Source organism: Oryctolagus cuniculus, chromosome 13, assembly GCF_964237555.1.
Source record: "Oryctolagus cuniculus chromosome 13, mOryCun1.1, whole genome shotgun sequence".
In the NCBI taxonomy this organism is placed as follows: Eukaryota; Metazoa; Chordata; class Mammalia; order Lagomorpha; family Leporidae; genus Oryctolagus; species Oryctolagus cuniculus.
In genome coordinates this window covers 108,963,320-108,983,975 of record NC_091444.1, presented here as the reverse complement: position 1 = coordinate 108,983,975, position 20,656 = coordinate 108,963,320, and the positions used below count along the sequence as shown (strand labels likewise).

The window sequence follows — 20,656 nt, the reverse complement described above, 5'->3', positions numbered from 1 at the left end:
ATTTCTTGTTAAAATATATATGGGTTTTTAATGTTAAAAGGTGCTACCAGATTGCTTTCCTAAAGGGCTATTAAATCAGTTTGTCATTTAATAATGCAGAAGAACATAAATGAAAAATGAGTAACCTGTATTGCAGATGGTTGTGCAGAGAAAAGCATTTTCTCCCCAGGTTGCTGGCAAAAGTGTTTGTTTCAATAGTTCAGACAAACCATTCACTAACACTGTTAGTGTGATGTTACTGCATAGCTCCCCTAAAACGCTGAACAATAAAGCAGGGGCCTCGTTTATAGCTCACAAGCAGGGGCTGTCAGTCTGATGCACTTTGGAGCTTCTGTCAGGGTTTCATTCCCGTGCCCAGCAATTGGGTGGCTATTGTTTGGGATGAGGCAGCAGATAATTGAGGTTCATTTAAGAAATAGAAACTTGGGGGCCGGCACCATGGCTCACTTGGTTAATCCTCCACCTGCGGCGCCAGCATCCCATATGGGCGCCAGGTTCTAGTCCCAGTTGCTCCTCTTCCAGTCCAGCTCTCTGCTGTGGCCCGGGAAGGCAGTGGAGGATGGCCCAAGTGCTTGGGTCCCTGCACCCACATAGGAGACCGGGAGGAAGCGCCTGGCTCCTGGCTTCGGATCAGCGTAGCGCTGACCGTGGCAGCCATTTGGGGAGTGAACCAATGGAAGGAAGACCTTTCTCTCTGTCTCTCTGTCTCTCACTGTCTGCAACTCTACCTGTCAAATAAATAAAAAAATAAATAAAAGAAACTTGACTAATTTCGAAAAGAGAGCAAGAATATACACCCTAGATAACCAAGCATAATGTGTTAACTAGGTAAATGAAAGTGTACAAAGAATTCTGTTTATGTGGAAGAAGGAGTTTGGAAAGAGCTGCCACGCCTGAAACGAGGAGCCTGGTGGCAGGTCCCTGATTCTGCAGGAGAGGGGGCCCTGCCCATCTGCTGCTCATGTGAGGGGGGTGGCAAAACAGGTCCTGTAAATATAAATAAGAACATAAACTATAGGGTGCCATGGAAGGAATAAAAAAATGTTGCTGGGATGCTGTTCACAGGAACTGAAGAGACAGGAACTTCCCAGAAATCCCAGGGGGCTGACATTTTTATGTGTGTGATTTCGGCCCCCGAACACCAGGCAAGCAGATGTCAGATACGAAATGTTTGTGTTACTTAGGCTGCTCTATCTAAATTGCTGAGAAAACTAAAGAAGCTGTCCTTTAGAAGTGGAAACGATTTAACTTTTTTAAATGTTGAAATTAGATAATTCTTGGTAGAATTTAGTAACATTGTTCTCATTTTTAGGGCGATCTAAAAAGAAAAAATTAAGCCCGAAGATTGTTGGATTTGCACATATTCTGCCTGTTGTGAACTCTGCAGCTAAGAAGCCCAACCCTAAAGGTGAGAGAGTCACTGCAGGTCTGAGATAGGAAACAGAAGTTGTGCTGCACTCCAGGTCTCTCTGTTCACCAGCTTCCTCCAAGCTTTGGCCCCTCCACCAAATAGCAATGTTACAGCCAACCACGTTTCCCAAACCTGCCTTCGTACAGACGTGTATGTGCACAGGCTTTGCATGGTGCTGTGTAAAACCAGGATCATGGGCACCGGCCCTCTTTACTGAGCTAAATTGATACACATGTCTTTTACTTCTCACACAAACTTGCTGTATGAAATTTCTAAAATGTAAGCACATTATAATTGTACAATAATTCCTCCATAAAAGACAACTACATCTTCTGTCATTGTTTTTCACAGCAACCACTCTTGCAAGCAGTATCACTGTGCATGGATATTGATGTGTGGTGGTATAAGTGCGACTGTTGTAATGGGGTAACGGGGCTTTTGATTGTTATAGGTATTGCCAAGTGCTTTCCAAAATGACCATAGTTAATATTTCTGCTTAGAAAGGCATGAAGAGCCTGTTTCCCAGCGTCCTACCCACACCAGACCTCTCATAGTTTGGAAATATTCACAGTACTGAGTCATATTGATACGATGTCAATACTATGCAAAGTGTTTGAAAGAGTCAGTAGAATCCCCATCAAAATTCCAAAGACTATGTTTTTTCAGAAAAGGAAAAGTCTGCCCTAAAATTCATTTGGAATCTAAAGGGACAGCAGTAGTCAAAATACTCTTGAAAAAGAACAAAGTTATGAGAGTCACATTTCACAATTTCAAAAAAAGCCACAGTAATTAATAGAATGCAGCGCTTTCATAGACACATAGGCCAGTTAGATGAGACAGAGATCTCAGAAGCAAACCCGCCATGTGTGGTCCAATGATTTTGACACTGATGGCCAGACCACCCAGGACGAAAGAATGGGTTCCACCAGGTATGATGCCAGGAAGGCTGGGCAGCGGCAGCAAAAGAGCAAGGCTGTGCCTTTACCTTATACCATATGCAAAGATTAGCTAAAAGTGGATCAAGGAGCTAAAATTAAGAACTAAAATACAAAAATCTTAGAAGAGAGGCAGGCACTTGGCAGTGGTTAAGACACCACTTGGGGTCTCTATATCCCACATCAGAGTGTCTCATTCAGGTACAGGCTGCTCTGCTTCTGATCCAGCATCCTGCTCATGTACACCCTGGCAGGCAGCAGTGATGGTCCAAGTACTTGGGTCCCTGCCACCCACATAGGAGACCTGGATTAAGTTCCAGCCTCTTGGCTTTAGCCTGGCCCAACCCTGGATTTTGTAGGCATTTAGGGAGTGAATCAGTAGATGGGAAATCAATATATAACTCTCTCTCTCTCTCTCTCTCTCTCTCTCTCTCACACACACACACACACACACACAAACTTTCAAGTAAAGTAAAAATAAATAATTGTTAAAGTCTTAGTGGAAAACCTTCATGACATTGGACTTGGCATTGATTTGGATATGACACCAAAGGCATAGTCAAAAAAGAAAAATATAGAAAACATAGATTTCCTCAAAAATTAAAAATAATTTATGCACCAAAGGAAAATATCAACAGAATAAACAGCAATACACAGAATTAGAGAAAAATATTTTCAAATAATATGTCTCATAAGAGATTAAGAGAAATACTAGTAGAGGTATCCTAAAACTCAACAGCAAAAAAAAAAAAGGGGGAGGGTTGTGGGTGGGAGGGACGGTATGGGGGGAAAGCCATTGTAATCCATAAGTCGTACTTTGGAAATTTATATGCATTAAATAAAAGTTTAAAAAAAAAACTCAATTAAAAAGCAGGCAAAGGACTTTTTTTTTTGACAGGCAGAGTTAGACAGACAGAGACAGAAAGGTCTTTCTTCCATTGGTTCACCCCCCAAATGGCCTCTATTGCCGGCGCACTGCGCCGATCCGAAGCCAGGAGCCAGGTGCTTCCTCCTGGTCTCCCATGCGGGTGCAGGGGCCAAGGACTTGGGCCATCCTCCACTGCACTCCTGGGCCACAGCAGAGAGCTGGACTGGAAGAGGGGCAACCGGGACAGAATCTGGTGCCCCAACTGAGACTAGAACCCGGTGTGCCAGTGCCTCAGGCAGAGGATTAGCCTAGTGAGCCTCAGCACCAGCCTAACAGGCAAAGGACTTTAAAAGACACTCCTCCTAAAAAGATAGTTTAAAAACACTCAGCATTAGATTGATTGATATTATTATGGAAATGCACATCAAAACCATAATGAGATCTGATTTCTTACCCATTACGGGACCTGTTATCAAAAAGAAGGAATGATGGTGGGGGAGAGAGAAGAAGGAAGAAAAAGGGAGAAAGGACAAGTGTTGGTGAGGGCATGGAGTAACTGGAATCTTCACACACTGGAGACTGGGAGACTCCTGTTTAAGGAGCACAAAGCTTTGGTTCTGTAAGACTAAAAAGAGTTCTGGAGATACATGGTGGTGCTGGTTGCACTACAAGGTGAACAGCCCTACCCACCACACTATACATTTTGAAATGATCAATTATGTTACAAATAACTTACCACAGCTTTCAAAATAAGTCAGTAAAAGTGAATAAACAGAAAAAATTATTCAATGAAAGTCACTTATGTTTCCTGAAAACCAGACATATATTATATTTTTATTGACAATTTCAATTTCTTTTGTCAGTTGTCCATAACCTTTACATATTTTTCTGCAAGTTGCCCTTTGGCATCATAGAAGCTTTTTGGGTAATAAGGTTTTTAAAACCTCATTTTTATATCAATTCAAGTTTACCAAGATATTAAAGGAATTCTAAGAGGAATTCCATGCATCCTTTCTACAGATTCACTAATTGCTGTACCATGTCATTTTGTCTTCTCTGTGTCCATATGTATACAGGGACTTTAAAGATTCACAGAAAATAGAATGAAAAGAGTTTATTTTGGTGCCAGAAATTTTCAAAAATCATGCATAGTTTTTTTTTTAATTTTATCTTTATTAATAACACTGAACATATTTCATGTCTTTAATAGGTACAGTTCTAAGAAGATAGCCATACTTCACTGCCTCCCTGGTTCTCTCCCTCAATGCTTCTCCTTCCTTCATTTCTTTTTTTAATTTTTTGCAAAAATAATTTCAGTCCACTCTATAATCACAGACTCACTGCACCACTAGCCATAATAGTCAACAAGTGAAAAGTAGAAAGATCACAGTTCTACAACAGTGTAAACAATGGCTGAAAACCATAATCAAGCCACAAGATACTGATTTCATTCCTATACACTTTGTGTTCTATTTAATTACCACATATCAGACAAAACATGGTATTTATCTTTTGGGGACTGACTTCACTAAGTATATTGGTTTTCAGTTTTATCTATTTTGTTAGAAAAGACAATTATTTCATTCCTTTTTATGGCTGAATAGTACTCCATAGTGTATATATGCCACAATTTCTTTATCCAGTCTTCACTTGATGGTTATCTGGGTTGACTCCATATCTGAGCTATTGTGAATTGAGTTGCAATAAACACAAGGGTATAAATTACTCTTTCATATGCTGATTTCATTTGATTTAGGTAAATTCCCAGGAGAGGGATGACTAGGTCATATGGCAGATCAATATTCAGATTTCAAAGGAATTTTCCATAATGGTTGTACTAGCTTACATTTCCAACAACAGCAGAAGAGGGTAACTTTTTCCCATATCCTCACTGCCACTTAGTATTTTTTTTTATTTTTGGATGATAGCCATTCTAATTGGGGTGAGGTGAAACCTCATTGTGGTTTTGATTTGCATTTCCTTGATGGCTAGTGATCCTGAGCATGTTTTCATGTGTCTGTTGGCCATTTGTATTTCACCCTTTGAAAAATGCCTGTTTGTGCCCTTTGCCCATTTTTTAACTGGATTGTTTGTTTTGTTATTGTTGTTGAACTCCTTGAGCTCTTTATAGATTTTGGATATTAATCCCTTATCAGTTACAGAGCTTGCAAATATTTTCTCCCATTCTGTTGGTTGCCTCATTACTTTGTTGAGTGTTTGCTTTGCAGTGTATAAACTTCTTAGCTGGATGTAATCCCATTTGTCTGTTTTTGTCTTTAATGCCTGTGCAATAGAGGGGTCTTTCCAAGAAGTGTTTGCCTATGCCAATGTCTTGCAGAGTTTCCCGCTGTTCTTCTTTAGTGATGTGATGTTATCAGGTCTTAGATTCAGATCCTTGATCTATTTGGAATTTATTTTTGTATGAAGTATAAGGTAGGGGTCTTATTTCATACTTCTGCACACATAGATCCAGCTTACCCAATACCATTTGCTGAAGAAGCAATCCTTTCTCCAGGGATTGATTTAGCTCATTTATATGGAGGAGTAGTTGGTTGTAGCTGCATAGATAAATTTCTAGGTTTCTATTTCATTCTGTTGATCTACATGTCTACTTATGTGCAAGCACTAGGTTGCTTTTATTATAATTGCCTTGCAGTATGTCTTTTTTTTTTTTTTTTTTTTTTTTGACAGGCAGAGTGGACAGTGAGAGAGAGAGACAGAGAGGTCTTCCTTTTGCCATTGGTTCACCCTCCAATGGCCGCCGCAGCCGGCGCGCTGCGGCTGGTGCATCACACTGATCCGAAGCCAGGAGCCAAGTACTTATCCTGGTCTCCCATGGGGTGCAGGGCCCAAGGACTTGGGCCATCCTCCACTGCACTCCCAGGCCACAGCAGAGAGCTGGCCTGGAAGAGGGGCAACCGGGACAGAATCAGGGACTAGAACCCGGTGTGCCAGTGCCGCAAGGCGGAGGATTAGCCTATTGAGCCACGGTGCTGGCTCTGCAGTATGTCTTTAAATCTGGTATTGTGATGCCTCCAGCTTTGTTTTTGTTATTTAAGATTGCCTTAGCTATTCGGTGTCTCTTACATTTCCATATGAATTTTAGCATTTTTTTCTAGATCTCAGAGGAAGTATTTTGGTTGGGATGACATTAAATGTGTAATTTCTTTGGGTTTTATGGATATTTTAATGATATTGATCCTTCTAACACATTAACATAAAATAGTTGTCCACTTTTTGGGTCTTTTGGGTTTTTTTTTAAGATTTTATTTATTTATTTGAGAGGTAAAATTACAGGCAGTGAGAGGGAGAGACAGAGGAAGGTCTTCCTTGCATTGGTTCACTCCTCAGATGGCCACAACGGCCGGAGCTGCGCCGATCTGAAGCCAGGAACCAGGAGCTCCTTCCCAATCTCCCACATAGGTGTAGGGGCCCAAGCACTTGGGCCATTTTCTACTGCTTTCCCAGGCCACAGCAGAGAGCTGGATTGGAAGAGGGGCAGCTGGGACTAGAACTGGCACCCATATTGGATTGCATGCCACAGGTGGAGGATTAACATTCTGCACCATGGAGCTGGCCCAGGTTTTGTTTTGTTTTGTTTTGTTTTGTTTTACTAATGTTTTGTGATTTTAATTATAAAGATTTTCATATCCTTGGTTAAATTTATCGGAGAGTACTTAAGCTCTTTTAAATATTGTGAACGGTGCTGATCTTACACATTCTTTGTCGGCCATGGCATTGTTTGTGTATAGAAAGACTATTTTTGCCTGTTGATTCTATATCCTGAAACTTTATCAAACTGTCTTCTGAGTTTCATTAGTCTCTTAGTAGAGTCTTTTGGTTCTCCTATATATAGAATTATGTCATCTGCAAACAAGGATAATTTGACTTCCTCTTTTTCCAATTTATATCCATTTGATTTATTTTCCTTGCCAAATGGCTCTGGCTAAAACTTCCAGGATTACATTAAATAACAATGATGAAAGTGATTGTCTGATTCCAGATCTTAGTGGAAATGCTTCCAGCTTTTTCCCATTAACTATGATGCTTTCTGTGGAGTTCTCAAATATTTCCTTGTGTTAAATAATATTCCTTCTGTACCCCATACTTAAGACTTTTTTTCATGAAAGAATGTTGTATTTTATCAAATGCTTTCTCTGTGTCTATTGAAATAATCATATGGTTTTTATTCTTCAGTTTGTTAACGTGATGTGTCACATTGATTGATTTGCATATATTAAAACACCCCTGCATCCCAGGGATAAATCCAACTTGGTCCAGGTGAATAATATTTTTGATGTGTTGGATTCAATCAGTTTTTGTTGATTTTTGCATCTATGTTCATCAAGGATATTGATCTCTAGTTCACTTTTCCTGTTGTATCTTTTTCTGGTTTTGAAATTAATGTGATGCTGGGCTCACAGAAGGAGTTTAGGAGCATTCCCTCCCTTTCAATTGCCTTGAATAGCTTGAGAAAAATTTGAATTAGTTCTTTTTTAAATGTCTGGTAGAATACAGCAGTTAAGCCATCTGGTGCTGAGCTTTTCTTTGTTGGACTTTTTTTTTTTTTTTTTTTTGACAGGCAGAGTTAGAGAGAGAGACAGAGAGAAAGGTCTTCCTTCCATTGGTTCACCCCCCAGATGACCGCTATGGCCAGTGCGCCGCACCAATCAGAAGCCAGGAGCCAGGTGCTTCCTCCTGGTCTCCCATGCAAGTGCAGGGCCCAAGCACTTGGGCCATCTTCCACTGCCCTCCCAGGCCACAGCAGAGAGCTGGACTGGAAGAGGAGCAACAGGGACAGAATCCGGTGCCCCAGTTGGGACTAGAACCTGGAGTGCCGCATCGCAGGCGGAGGATTAGCATAGTGAGCCGTGGCACCAGCCTGTTGGATCTTTATTACTGATTCATTATCCGTCTTGATTATTCGTCTTTTTTTTTATTTAGGTTTTCCACGTCTTCAAGACTCAATTTTCAAAGTTGTATGTGTCCAGATATCTATCCATTTCTTCTAGATTTTCCAATTTGTTGGCATGTAGCTATTTTTAATAATTCCTGATAATTTTTTTATTTCTGTGGTATCTGTTGTAACATTTCCCTTTCCATCTTTGATTTTATAAATTTGGGTCTTCTCCCTTTTTTTGCTTAGTTGTCCGAATGGTGTATCAATTTTATTTATTTTTTCAAAACAAAAATCCCAGCTCTATATTTCACTCATCTTTTGTATCAATTTTGGTTTCAATTTTGTTAATTTTTTCTGTCATTTTAATTATTTTTCCTCCTGCTAATTTTGGGTTGCATTTGTTCTTGTTTTTTGAGGTTCTTGAGATGCATTGTTACATCATTTATTTGATGCCTTTCCAATTTCTAGTTGTAAGTGCTAATTGCTATAAACTTTCCTCTTAACACTGCTCTTGCTGTATCACGTAAGGATTGACATGTTGTGATCTTCATTCAGTATTCATTTTAGGAATTTTTTTATTTTCCTTTTGATTTCTTCTGTGACCCACTGTTCATTCAGAGATATTGATGTTCACACTCCATTTTTTATATTTTCTAGAGTTTCTTAAGTTATTAATTTCAAGTTTCATTCCATTGTGATCAGAAAAGATACATAGATCAATTTCAGTTTTTCTTAGTTTGTTGAGACTTATTTAATAGCCTAGAATATGGTCTATCATAGAGAAAGTTCCACATACTGATGAAAAGAAGGTGTGTTCTGCACCTGTGGGATGAAACATTCTAGAGGTACCAATTAGTTCCACTTAGTCCGTAGCATAGATTAACTCTGTTGTTTCCTTTTTGATTTGTTGTCTTTTTTTTAAAACTTTTATTTAGTAAATATAAATTTCCAAGGTACAGTTTATGGATTACAATGACTCCCCCCCCCATAACGTCCCTCCCACTCACACCACTCCCATCTCCCACTCCATTCACATCAAGATTCATTTTCAATTATCTTTATATACGAAGATCGATTTAGTATATATTAAGTAAAGATTTCATCAGTTTGCACACACAGAACATAAAGTGTAAAATACTGTTTCAGTACTAGTTATAGCATTACTTCATATTGGACAACACAGTAAGGACAGATCCCACATGAGGAGTAAGTACACAGTGACTCCTGTTGTTGACTTAATGATTTGACACTCTTGTTTATGGCATCAGTAACCTCCTTAGGCTCTAGTCATGAGTTGCCAAGGCTATGGAAGCCTTTTGAGTTCACTGACTTCGATCTTATTCAGATAGGGTCACAGTCAAAGTGGAAGTTCTCTCCTCCCTTCAGAGAAAGGTACCTCTTCTTTGATGGCCCTGTTCTTTCCACTGGGATCTCACTTGCAGAGATCTTTCATTTAGGTCTTCTTTCTTTTCTTTTCTTTTCTTTTCTTTTCTTTTTGTCTTTTGATGAAAGTGGGGTGTTAAAGTCCCCTGTTATTATTGTATTGGAGGCTGTCTTCTTTTAGATGTACCAACATTTGTTTTAAATAGCCAGGCACCCTGGTATTGGGTGAATACACATTTATTATAGTCAGTTCTTCCTGTTGAACTGATTCCTTAATCATTGCATCATGCACATCTGTCACTTTTGACAGTTTTTTTCTTAAAGTCTGTTTTGTCTGATGTTAGAAAGGCTACTCCTGATAATTTTTGTTTTCCATGTTTTGCCATCCTTTCACTCTGTATTTTTGTTGATGAGGTGTGTTTCTTGTAGGCAGCAAATAGTTTTTTTTTTGTTTTTTTGACAGGCAGAGTTAGTGAGAGAAAGAGACAGAGAGAAAGGTCTTCCTTCCGTTAGAAAGGTCTTTCTTCCCCGCAAATGGCCACTACGGCCGGCGCACTGCACCAGTCCAAAGCTAGGAGCCAGGTGCTTCCTCCTGGTCTCCCATGCGGGTGCAGGGCCCAAGCACTTGGGCCATCTTCCACTGCCTTCCTGGGCACAGCAGAGAGCTGGACTGGAAAAGGAGCGACCAGGACAGAAACCGGTGACCCAACCGGGACTAGAACACAGGGTACTGGTGCTGCAGGGCCTAGTGAGCCATGGCACCGGCCTAAACAGTTGTTTTTTAACCCATTCAGCTGGTCTGTATCCTTTAATTGGAGAGTTTACACCATTTACATTCAAGGTTACTATCAATAAGTAACAGCTTTATCCCACCATTTTCCCATAAATATTCCTATTGTTTGTTCTGGATTTCTGTTGTGCTTTAACTAGATTTTTTGCCTTTCCTTTCATTCTAGATGGTGACTATTTGTTTCTGTGGCTAGCACATATTTAAGTATCCCTTGTAAGGCTGAATGAGTGGTGACAAATTTTTTGTATTTCTGTTTTGGAAGGTGTTTAGTTCACCTTCCTTTACAAATGAGAGCTTTGCTAGGTGGAGTATTTTCGGTTGACAGTTTTTTCTTTTAGGACTTGGACTAAGTCGTTCTATTCTCTCCTAGCCTGTAGAGCTTCTAATGAGAAATCAGTGGTCTGTCTAATTGGAGATTGTTTGAAGGTAATCTTGCATTTGTCTTGTGTACATTTGATAATCTTTTCTTTATGTTTTACTGTTGAAAGTTTGACTACAGTGTGTCATGGTTAAGATCTTTTCTGATCACGTCTATTAGAAGTTCCATATGCTTTCTGTGCTTGGATGTCCCTATCTTTCTCTACATTAGAGAAGTTTTCTGCTATTATTTCATTTAATGGAACTTCTAATCCATTCTCTCTTCCCACACCTTCAGGAACTCCTAAGACTTGTATGTGTGGTTGTTGGATAGTATCCCATAAATCTCAAACACTGTTTTTGGTTTTTCTAATTTTTTCTTTCTTTCTCTTTGTTGTTGTTGTTTTGTCTGACTGAGGTATTTCCAAAGATTTATCATCTAGCTTGGATATTCTTTCTCTGCCTCACAAAGTCTGCTGTTAAGGCTTTCTGCTGTATTTTTTTCTTTAATCTATTGAATTCTTAACTTCTAATATTTCAGTTTGATTTCTGTTCAGTATCTACATCTCCTGGCAGAATTTTCCATCCATGTCACTCATGTCGCTTCATCTTTAACATTCTAATTTAACATTCTAATTAACATGTTTTTGTGTTCTTTTGGGGGAATCATACTATTTTCCTTGTTCATGTTTTTTTAAAAGATTTATTTTATTTATTTGAAAGAGTTACAGAGAGAGGTAGAGACAGAGAGAGGTCTTCCATCTGCTGGTTCACTCTCCAGATGAACAACAACATCCACAACAGCCAGAGCTGCACTGATCTGGAGCCAGGAGCCAGGAGCATCCTCCAGGTCTCCCATGTGGGTGCAGGGGCCCAAGGACTTGAGCCATCTTCTACTGCTCTCCCAGGCCATAGCAGAGAGATGGATTGGAAGAAGAGCAGCCAGGTCTAGAACTGGCGCCCATATGGGATGCCGGCACTTCAGGCCAGGGCTTTAACCCACTGCACCACAGTGTCAGCCTCTCATGCTTCTTATATTTCTACATTTATTTTTAGGCATTTATTGAAATATTTATGGTTTTTCTCATCTCATAGCTTTTATCTTTAAAACATGTCTCCATGGCTTAATGGACCATCTGCTTCTTAAGTGGATTTTCCATAGGTATATATGAGGTGTGGTCAGGGAGCCCTGGCTCATGCTTACTTAATGGTGGGCCTAGAGTCCACAGTGATACCCAAGTTGGGTGTGGCTGATCTCTGTCATCAGTGGTAGTGGGGGTGGGGGATATGATCATGTTAGCTAGCATGATCACAGCATCAGCTCTTCATGTTAAGGTAACCCCACCACCCAAGGTGAGCCCACAGTGCCTTAACACCTTACCCACAAAGGCACACAAACCACACAAAGGATCTGTGTGCTCCTCAGTGTGAATACGGAACCTTGAGCCTCTGGAGCCAGGAATAGTGATGGCCCAAAGAACTAGCCATGCCCTTGTGTTGGAATGAGAAGGCCATGCCAAGATGGCCGCTGGCAAGCGAGTGGCTTCGGGAACCCCCTGGCAACAGAGCCTGCCTGGCAAAAGGCTGTGATTATCGGATGGCTTCAAAACCCACCTGGCAATGGGCTGTGATTGGTTAGGGCATAAACCGCCCCTTGACCGGATTGGCTGCCTTGGCTATATAAGCTGCTGTACCAACTGAAATAAACGAGTCTGCGGGCTGCTCACCTCTGGCGCACTTTCACCTGACTCCCAGGGTCTGTGTGGTGATTCCACGCCTCTTGCCCCCACCATTCTCCTCCTCTCAGAACTAATCCACTGCAACATGCCCTGTCACACAGCCACACAGTCACCGGGGATCCACTGTCAGCCCCGCGAGCTTCCCTGTCCACAGAAAGAGCCGTGAGTGTTCCCAGAACCAGCTGTCTAACCAGTAGAGATTGGTCAGTGCTCTGCCTTGACAAGCTGAGTCTGTGTCTTAATGGAATGAGGGGAGGGGAGTGGACCTAAGTAGTTGCTCTGCCCCCTTCCAACCCTCCAGGCCAGACTCGAAGTCAGTGGGGACTGTGGATTTATCCCGCTGATAAAACCCCAAGTTGTGCACGGACCAGAGTAGCCTCTATTCACCTTATTAACATGGCCTTTCCACCTGCTGGTTGCTAGATGCCTGGCTCCAAGAAGATGGTGTCCCCTGTGGCCACTGGCGATGTCCTGCTCACTGCGCATGGCTGTACTTTCCCTGCTGCTCCACAGCATCACTTTTTTTTGTTCAGTTTCCACTGCAAGCTTCTGCCCAATTGTCCCATGGAATGCAGTTCCTCGCCTTTTTTTTTTTTTTTTTTTTTTTTTGACAAGCAGAGTTAGACAGTGAGAGAGAAAGGTCTTCCTTCTGTTGGTTCACCCCTAAATAGCCATTACGGCCGGCGCGCTGCACCGATCCGAAGCCAGGAGCCAGGTGCCTCCTCCTGGTTTTCCCATGCGGGTGCAGGGCCCAAGCACTTGGGCCATCCTCCACTGCCTTCCCGGGCCACAGCAGAGAGCTGGACTGGAAGAGGAGCAACAGGGACAGAATCCAGCGCCCCAACTGGGACTAGAACCCCGGGGTGCCGGTGCCTCAGGCAGAGGATTAGCCTAGTGAGCCGCAGCACCAGCCATCGCCTTTTCTTTTGTGATCTTCCTGAGATCAGAATCAACACATCTTTTCACTGTGCAGCCTAGGTCCACGCTAGGCATAATACACACTTCCCACAGCTCTGTGAAGTACCCTCTTCTATGTGTGCCACAAATGTTACTGATTGTTTCTGAACTCTAGAGGAGTAGCTTGGAGACATAGTGACCCTTTTCCTAAAATACCTTCCTGCAGATTTCCTGAATGCATACCTCTCATGTGTTCATAGCACAGTTATCAAAAATGGGAAATTTATTAACAGTACAACCCATTATCCATCCTACAACCCAGATTTAACTGGCATCTGTCCATGCTGCCCTCAGAATCAGCTCTTAAGGCATTCAGATCTGACTAAAAAGCCCAGGAGAGTTTTTCAGGCATGGAAAGCCAAGACACTCTGGCAAAAAAAAAAAAAAAAATTACCTAAATGAAAGATCTCTGTGAGTGAGATCCCAGTGGAAAGAAAGGGCCATCAAAGAAGGAGGTACCTTTCTCTGAAAGGAGGAGAGAACTTCCACTTTGACTATGACCTTGTCTAAGTAAGATTGGAGCTGGTGAACTCGAGAGGCTTCCATAGTCTTGGCAGCTCATGACAAGAGCCTCAGGTGATTACTGACGTCATAAATTAGAGTGTCAATTGTTAAATCAACAACAGGAGACACTGTGCACCTGCTCCCCATGTAGGACCTCTGCCCTTGTATATTGTACTATGTGAATTAATGGTAAAACTACTACTCAAACAGTACTCTATTCTTTGTGTGTCTGTGTGGGTGCAGTCTGTTGAAATCTTTACTTAGGTATACTAAGTTGATCTTAGTGATGAAGAATGGGATGGGAGAGGGAGTGGGAGATGGGATGGTTGTGGGTGGGAGCAAGGTTATGGAGGAAGAGCTGCTATAACTCAAAAGTTGTACTTTGAAAATTTATATCTATTAGATAAAATTGAAAAGAAAAAAATAACTGGCATCTTCATTATAATGCCTAGTATAGGCTTTCTTCCTGGTCTGGACTGAATCTAGGATCATGCATTATTAGATTTACACCTCACTCTGTGCCTCTTCCTTCTCCTCCTTTCCTCTATTTCTCGCCCCTTTTCCCTGGTTCATCTATTTTCCTCCTCTTTCATGTTAGCACAGTTTATGTATTTTCCTTTATTTCATGGTCAGAATTCAGTGCTGCTGTCGACTGCTTTGCTGGCTAATCACATTAGTCACTTCCTATTTACATTTCCACAGTCACTTCCTGTCTTCTAAACATAAAAAACCTGTGCACACTGCCTGTCAGCCACCTTTAGGCTGAGTTGCTTTATTATTGCTGAGTTCCAAGAGCCCGTGGTGTGTCTCAGGTAACAGTCCGTTGTCAGACACGTCCTTCATGAACATTTTTTCCACATCTGTGACTTGTCTGCTTACTCTCTTGACTGTCCTCACTCCCCTTTCCATATTTAAAATGACATTCTCCAAAAATAGGACAATATGGTACTAATTAATACGCTGGCCCCTTTACTTAAACTTAAAAACTCAGGGCCAGCACTGTGGCACGGTGGGTTAACGCCCTGGCCTGAAGCACTGGCATCCCGTATGGGTGCCAGTTTGAGACCCGGCTTTTCCACTTCCAATCCAGCTCTCTGCTATGGCCTGGGAAAGCAGTAGAAGATGGCTCAAGTCCTTGGGCCCCTGCACCCATGTGGGAGAACTGGATGGAGCTCCTGGCTTCGGATCGGCACAGCTCCAGCCATTGCAGCCAATTGGGGAGTGAACCATCAGATGGAAGACCTCTCTCTCTCTTTCTCTGCCTCTCCTCTCTCTCTCTGTAACTCTTTCAAATAAATAAATACATCTTTAAAAAACTTAAAAACTTACAGGAAGGGGACAGGAATATTGCTTCCCATTTAAGATGCCAGTTAAGACACTCATATCCCATATCAGATGCCCTAGGTTCAATTCTATGTCCCTGCCAGTATAGATCCTGTGTCCTTACCACTCACTTGGGAGACCTGGATGGAGTTCTGGCTCCTGGCTTTGGTAATGGTCAAATGTCAGCTATTGTGGGCATTTGGGGAGTGAACCAGCAGATGAATGAAAGTGCTCCCTCCTCTCTCCCCCTCTCCCCCTCACCCCCTCTCCCCCTCTACCCCTTTCCCCCTCCCTCCCTCTCCATCTCTTGAATAAAAAAACACACATACACAACACATACACAAAGACAACCATTTGGCACAGCAGTTAGGATGTCACTTGGGATAGCCATATCCCATATTTGGAGTGATTTGAATCCCAGCTCTGCTCCTGATTCTAGTTTTCTGCTAATGCACACCACAGGTGGTAGAAGTACCTGGGTCCCTGCCGTTAATTTGGGAGAGCACCTCTGAATCAGAAGCTCTGAGGTCTGAGTCCAGCAATCTGTTGTAACAAGTCCTCTGGGTGATGCTGATACTGGTTGGAGCTGGAGAGCTACTGTTCTATCTTCACACTACCCTAAGCAAAGGGTTTCCCAGTAGCATCTATGGAAACAAAAGGCATGAAGAGTTGTACACTACTTTTCAATCTCTGCTGTTGTTAAAGTTCCTGCTTTCCATAATGCCAAACACAATAAAAGTATATTAACTGTTGTGAAATTAAGTACAGATATTGTTTTCAATTCACAAAATATTTTTTTCTTCTCAGTGTTGTATACCAGTAGACGAAAGTCTGCACAATATCCATACTTCAAAGAATGAAGGGAGTTCTGGGCAAGATAAAGAACATGACCACATCCATGGACACGCAGTGAGAGTTTCAGGTGAGGAAATCTGAAAACAATGCTGATGTGAGTAGCACTGCATCCTGAAGAGCCAGTGGAGGTGCCCTGGGCGGCAGAGGGGGCCCAGGCCATGCAAGGCACACAGGCGGCAGGTGAGTCTGCACGCTTCACGTTGCTTCCCTTTTTTAATCTTAAGAAGGTTATGATTGTCTTTTAAATGCAGATAACCAACATTCTGACTCTATTAATATATTCATGTGTAAACAGTGTATAACCAATTACATGAAGTATACAAAAATGCATGACAGTGACCTGACCAATATGTGTAAATGCATATTTGAAGAATTTGTTGTGACACAAAATATACCTCTTAAGAGTTTTAAAGGTAGGAATATTGTCAAATGTTTTATTACATTAAAATATTATTTTAACCATATTTTTACTGTTGCCTGGAGAGACTAAATGTTACTGGGTGAGATCTAAATCTTGCCTGGGTCATCACTGTGATATTGATTTAAGTTGCGTTATATTCTTTTGTGCCTTCAAAGTTCTATTTTCCCCAGCAACAATGAAAGCAATGAGCAATACTATTCATCCAAATACTTTGTATATCTGTTTTGTGTCAAAATTAATAGGAAAATTTGGATTTTTACTGAAAAAATATTAAGTGAAATAAGATGACTATAATAGTCCCTATCTTCTTTAATCCTTCATTGTAAGATTTTATCTATATTTTATATACTAGTGTAAATAAGCAACCTGTATGGTGAGGAAAATTCAGGACTTGAGCATAAATTAGCTATAAGTCTACAGAAAATAAATGGAATAATTCTTCCCTGATGGCTGTTTATTCTCCAAAATGGTGAAAGACCCCAGGGGTAGCATAAGGATGAACCATATCAATCATTCTGGCAGAACTGCAGAGAGAATCGTCAGAGAGGGAAAGAGATTTGCTGTTGCATGTCGCCAATAGCTGGGTGAACAAGGGAGAACTGTGCTTCTCTCCAAAGTTCTTCTAGGTTAGCCTGGGGACTGCCTAGACAGCAGTGCCCCAGGGAAGCCAGAGATCCAGCAGGCTTTTCTACAGAACACAATGGCACCTCTGCTCCAGGAAAGCTCTCCAGTTACAGAAAAGCTTTTTCGATGAAACAAGCCGCCTCCTGCCCCACCGGTACTTCCCAAGCACATCTACCACACAGGGTTCCCCTGTGGTGCTGGTTCTCTGCCGCCATCCCAGACCCTTCAACCCAGATTCTCTGTTGTGATTTTAATAGACAGCCACACAAAGGGGTCAGCTGGTAGCCAGGCCCATGTGCCAGCAGTGGCAGCTGAGATGTTTTAACCCAAATATCGTAACTCGTAGCAGAGGGCACTCAGGTAGATTCCATCTCTGTTGGTTCTTTTTCAGTGTTTCTGCTCCCAGGCCACCGTGTGTCATAGCGATTATGGAAGCATCCCTCTCCCAGGCACTCCCAACAGAAAGTTCTGTGATCATGGAAGTGTTCTGTGTCTGTGTCCTCCAGTGTGGCAGCTGTGAGCCAAGTGGACTCCTGGACTGTTGCTATGTGGCAGGCGTGACAAAGGATCTCTAATTTTATATAAGTTATAATTCTTTCAAATTTAAATACCCACACATGCCTTGTGACTCCCATTGGAGAGCACAGCTCAAGAATTCTCAGGGAACCAATAGCCAACCAAGACCCAGGAAGGTGACGAGCTATGCAGAGGGATAGAAAGGAAATCTTTTTGCTATTCGTAATGGTAGAAAACTGTCCTGCCTCTTAGGTAGAAGACAATTCTCAGCATGTTGGATTCTTATGTAGGCCAGTGAGCACTGGGATATCAAGTAAACTTAGATTTTTAATAGAGCATGGATTTTCAACAGGAATGGCTGAGCCACTGGGTCAAGGCATAAGGGACATTAATTACTAGAGTCCAGGCTATTGATAGCTTTTTAACTGAATGAGATTCTGGTGCATTAAGCTGCCTGACACCTATCTAAAAGCCAGAGCCCATACCTCAGGGTTTCTCTGAAACATGGACTGCTGCTTCTGAACCCACAGCATCAGACTGGGAAGAGAAAAGGCAGAGTGACTGTTCTCCCCCATCACCCTTCCACCACCTGCCCAGCTAGCCAAGCAGCTGCCGAGGTGCAGATGGTCAGGATGGCTGGCTACTCGTGGTAATGTGCCTGGATCCCTGAATGCTTGTGTGCAATTCCCATCCTGCAAGCCCGGCAGCACCTGGCCCCTCAGTGGCAGAAAGTGTGAATAAGGTTTCGTGGGCAGCTCTCTGCGCAGAGCATGAGGAGCTCTGTGAAAGCTGAGAGTTACGGCCAAAGGGCAGAGCATGTGGCTCAGTGGGTGGAAGATTACTAAGAGGAGGCAGTGAGCATGGGGATTGTTCTGAAACTCACTCTGCAGGATTCTTTGCCTAGGCAAAGGGCAGGGCCAAGGACAAGGCCCAGTGGAGAACAGGGTTTGGCGGAGCCTAACTAAAATTTGCTCAAAGAGAGTTGAAAGGTCCAGCTAAAATGAACATTTTAGTGTTGAGAGATCATTAATTTTGAGAAGCAAGAGCTCCACATAATATATTTAAAATGCCATTAGTGGCTGGCGCCGCGGCTCACTAGGCTAATCCTCCACCTTGCGGCGCCGGCACACCGGGTTCTAGTCCCAGTCAGGGTGCCGGATTCTGTCCCGGTTGCCCCTCTTCCAGGCCAGCTCTCTGCTATGGCCCGGGAGTGCAGTGGAGGATGGCCCAAGTCCCTGGGCCCTGCACCCCATGGGAGACCAGGATAAGTACCTGGCTCCTGCCATCGGATCAGCGCGGTGCACAGCCACAGCGGCCATTGGAGGGTGAACCAACGGCAAAGGAAGACCTTTCTCTCTGTCTCTCTCACTGTCCACTCTGACTGTCAATAAATAAATAATATAATGCCATTAGTATAAAATGTGCTCCAGTGCCAAGCAGCACACAGAACAATGTGAGAGATGCTTATACAGGGGTACACTGGAACCTGAATTAAAAATTACAATTGTTGATTTATTTTCAGAACTCGACTTTATGGAACATTTTGAACCACTAAGATCAATGCCTCTTTGTTGCTGATGATAAGAAGTGAGCTGTTTGTTGAAGTTCCAGTTTGCTTCTTTCACCAATGTCCCTGTAGTCTCTCTGTTGTGGTGTAGAATCAATTAAATGTAACTTGTGCTCTGCATGTTTTGAAAACGTATGCTTCTTTAAGTGTCACATTATCTGCAAGTCGCTCCATTTGATCCTGTAATAGAGAAAAGTCATCTCCGTACACTTCTTAGTCTTCCAGGTAAAGAAACTGAATTCAGGAAGGAAAGTGTGCGGCTTTACTTTCTTCATTTCAAAACTGGAAATGCACTGAAGAGATCTGAACCAAGGTTTTATATACATAACATTTATCAAACCTGGTGGGGCTGCAAAGCACACTACCAGCTTTAGTTCAACTCTGAAAGATATCTTTTATAAACCGAAAAACTTTCCTTGTGAGAATGTTATTAATGGATATCAAATTTAACTGATACAAGTTAAACTGACACTCACCCAACTGACACTAATTAAGAGGGACATTGAAAAGTATAAGGGAAATACCGTGACTATTTAGTCTATTTAGTGACTATTTAGTGACCCAGTGTCTTCACGTTGTCTTGTTTTCACTCTTGGCCCTGAGATTCATGGATTTTCATTATTATGATCATCATCACCACCTTATCACGTACCTCTTTTACTTAAAGATGTATTTTACTTTTAGAATTTTAATTAGTTCCCAATAATTCTAAATATCATTAATACTTTGGTTCTATATCTACTCGATAACCCAAAAGAACTAAGACAAAATTGAATAACACCATTATGTATTTAATTAGGTTTTTTTTTAGAATCTGAAAATCATTTCAGCATTTCAAAATCTGCTTATACTAATAGGCTACAGCTTCAGTGGAAAAAAAAGGAGAAATAATTAATTTGTACGTTTCCGTTTTCACATGCCATTATAGGGCAGAGATGAGGTGCCCTTGGTGCTTCTCGGTGAACAGTGAGTTTTAGACAAAATGTATGTGCACTCCATTCACAAAGCAGTGTAGCCTTGAAACGTGGGCTGTGGGTATGAGACCTCGGTGAAGGGCAGCCTTTCATCTCATTTTGTCAACTTTCCTTCTCTATAATGCATGTATTTCTTTAAAGAACCCTAGAGTTCAGAGTATGGGTTATAAAAGATCTGACAGAATATATGATTTTCTACTCCATGTGGGACTTCTTTCACATGTGATGTTTGAAAGATGATCGTCCAGCCTCTACTTACAAACATCTGGCCAGGGATCTCTCAGCTGTTCCTAATGTTGAGTCAAAATCAACATTACATCAAAAAGTTGTACTTATTGATGAAACTGAAAAATCTTTAGAGGATTAAAAAAACATAATAAGAGTAGAACTCAATGCCTGACACCAAAAAATTGTCTGTTTTATCATCTGAGCTGTTGAAAATGCCTTATGAGAAAGGCCCTCACGGTCTATTGGAAGGCTTGCAATTTCCAGGGAAATATTTGAATGGTAAATTGCAGTGCATTTCAGACAT

The 20,656-nt window shown here is 41.8% G+C and overlaps 1 protein-coding gene across 9 annotated transcripts in view; it reads left to right on the top strand.

Moving 5' to 3' along the window:
* The window catches only part of LOC103352374 (coiled-coil domain-containing protein 7), a 258,082-nt gene extending 238,814 nt beyond the window's left edge, over window positions 1–19,268 (top strand). For 8 of the 9 annotated variants that reach the window (XM_051833415.2, XM_051833414.2, XM_051833408.2 and 5 more), the window contains 3 exons: window positions 1,313–1,408; window positions 15,975–16,202; window positions 19,106–19,268. In XM_051833415.2, the coding sequence (XP_051689375.2) occupies window positions 1,313–1,408; window positions 15,975–16,027 (149 nt within the window). In that variant the 3' untranslated portion in view covers window positions 16,028–16,202; window positions 19,106–19,268. The remainder of the gene's footprint in view (window positions 1–1,312; window positions 1,409–15,974; window positions 16,203–19,105) is intronic. The other variant, XM_051833410.2, reaches the window with a different exon arrangement.
* The last annotated feature ends 1,388 nt before the right edge of the window (window positions 19,269–20,656 follow it).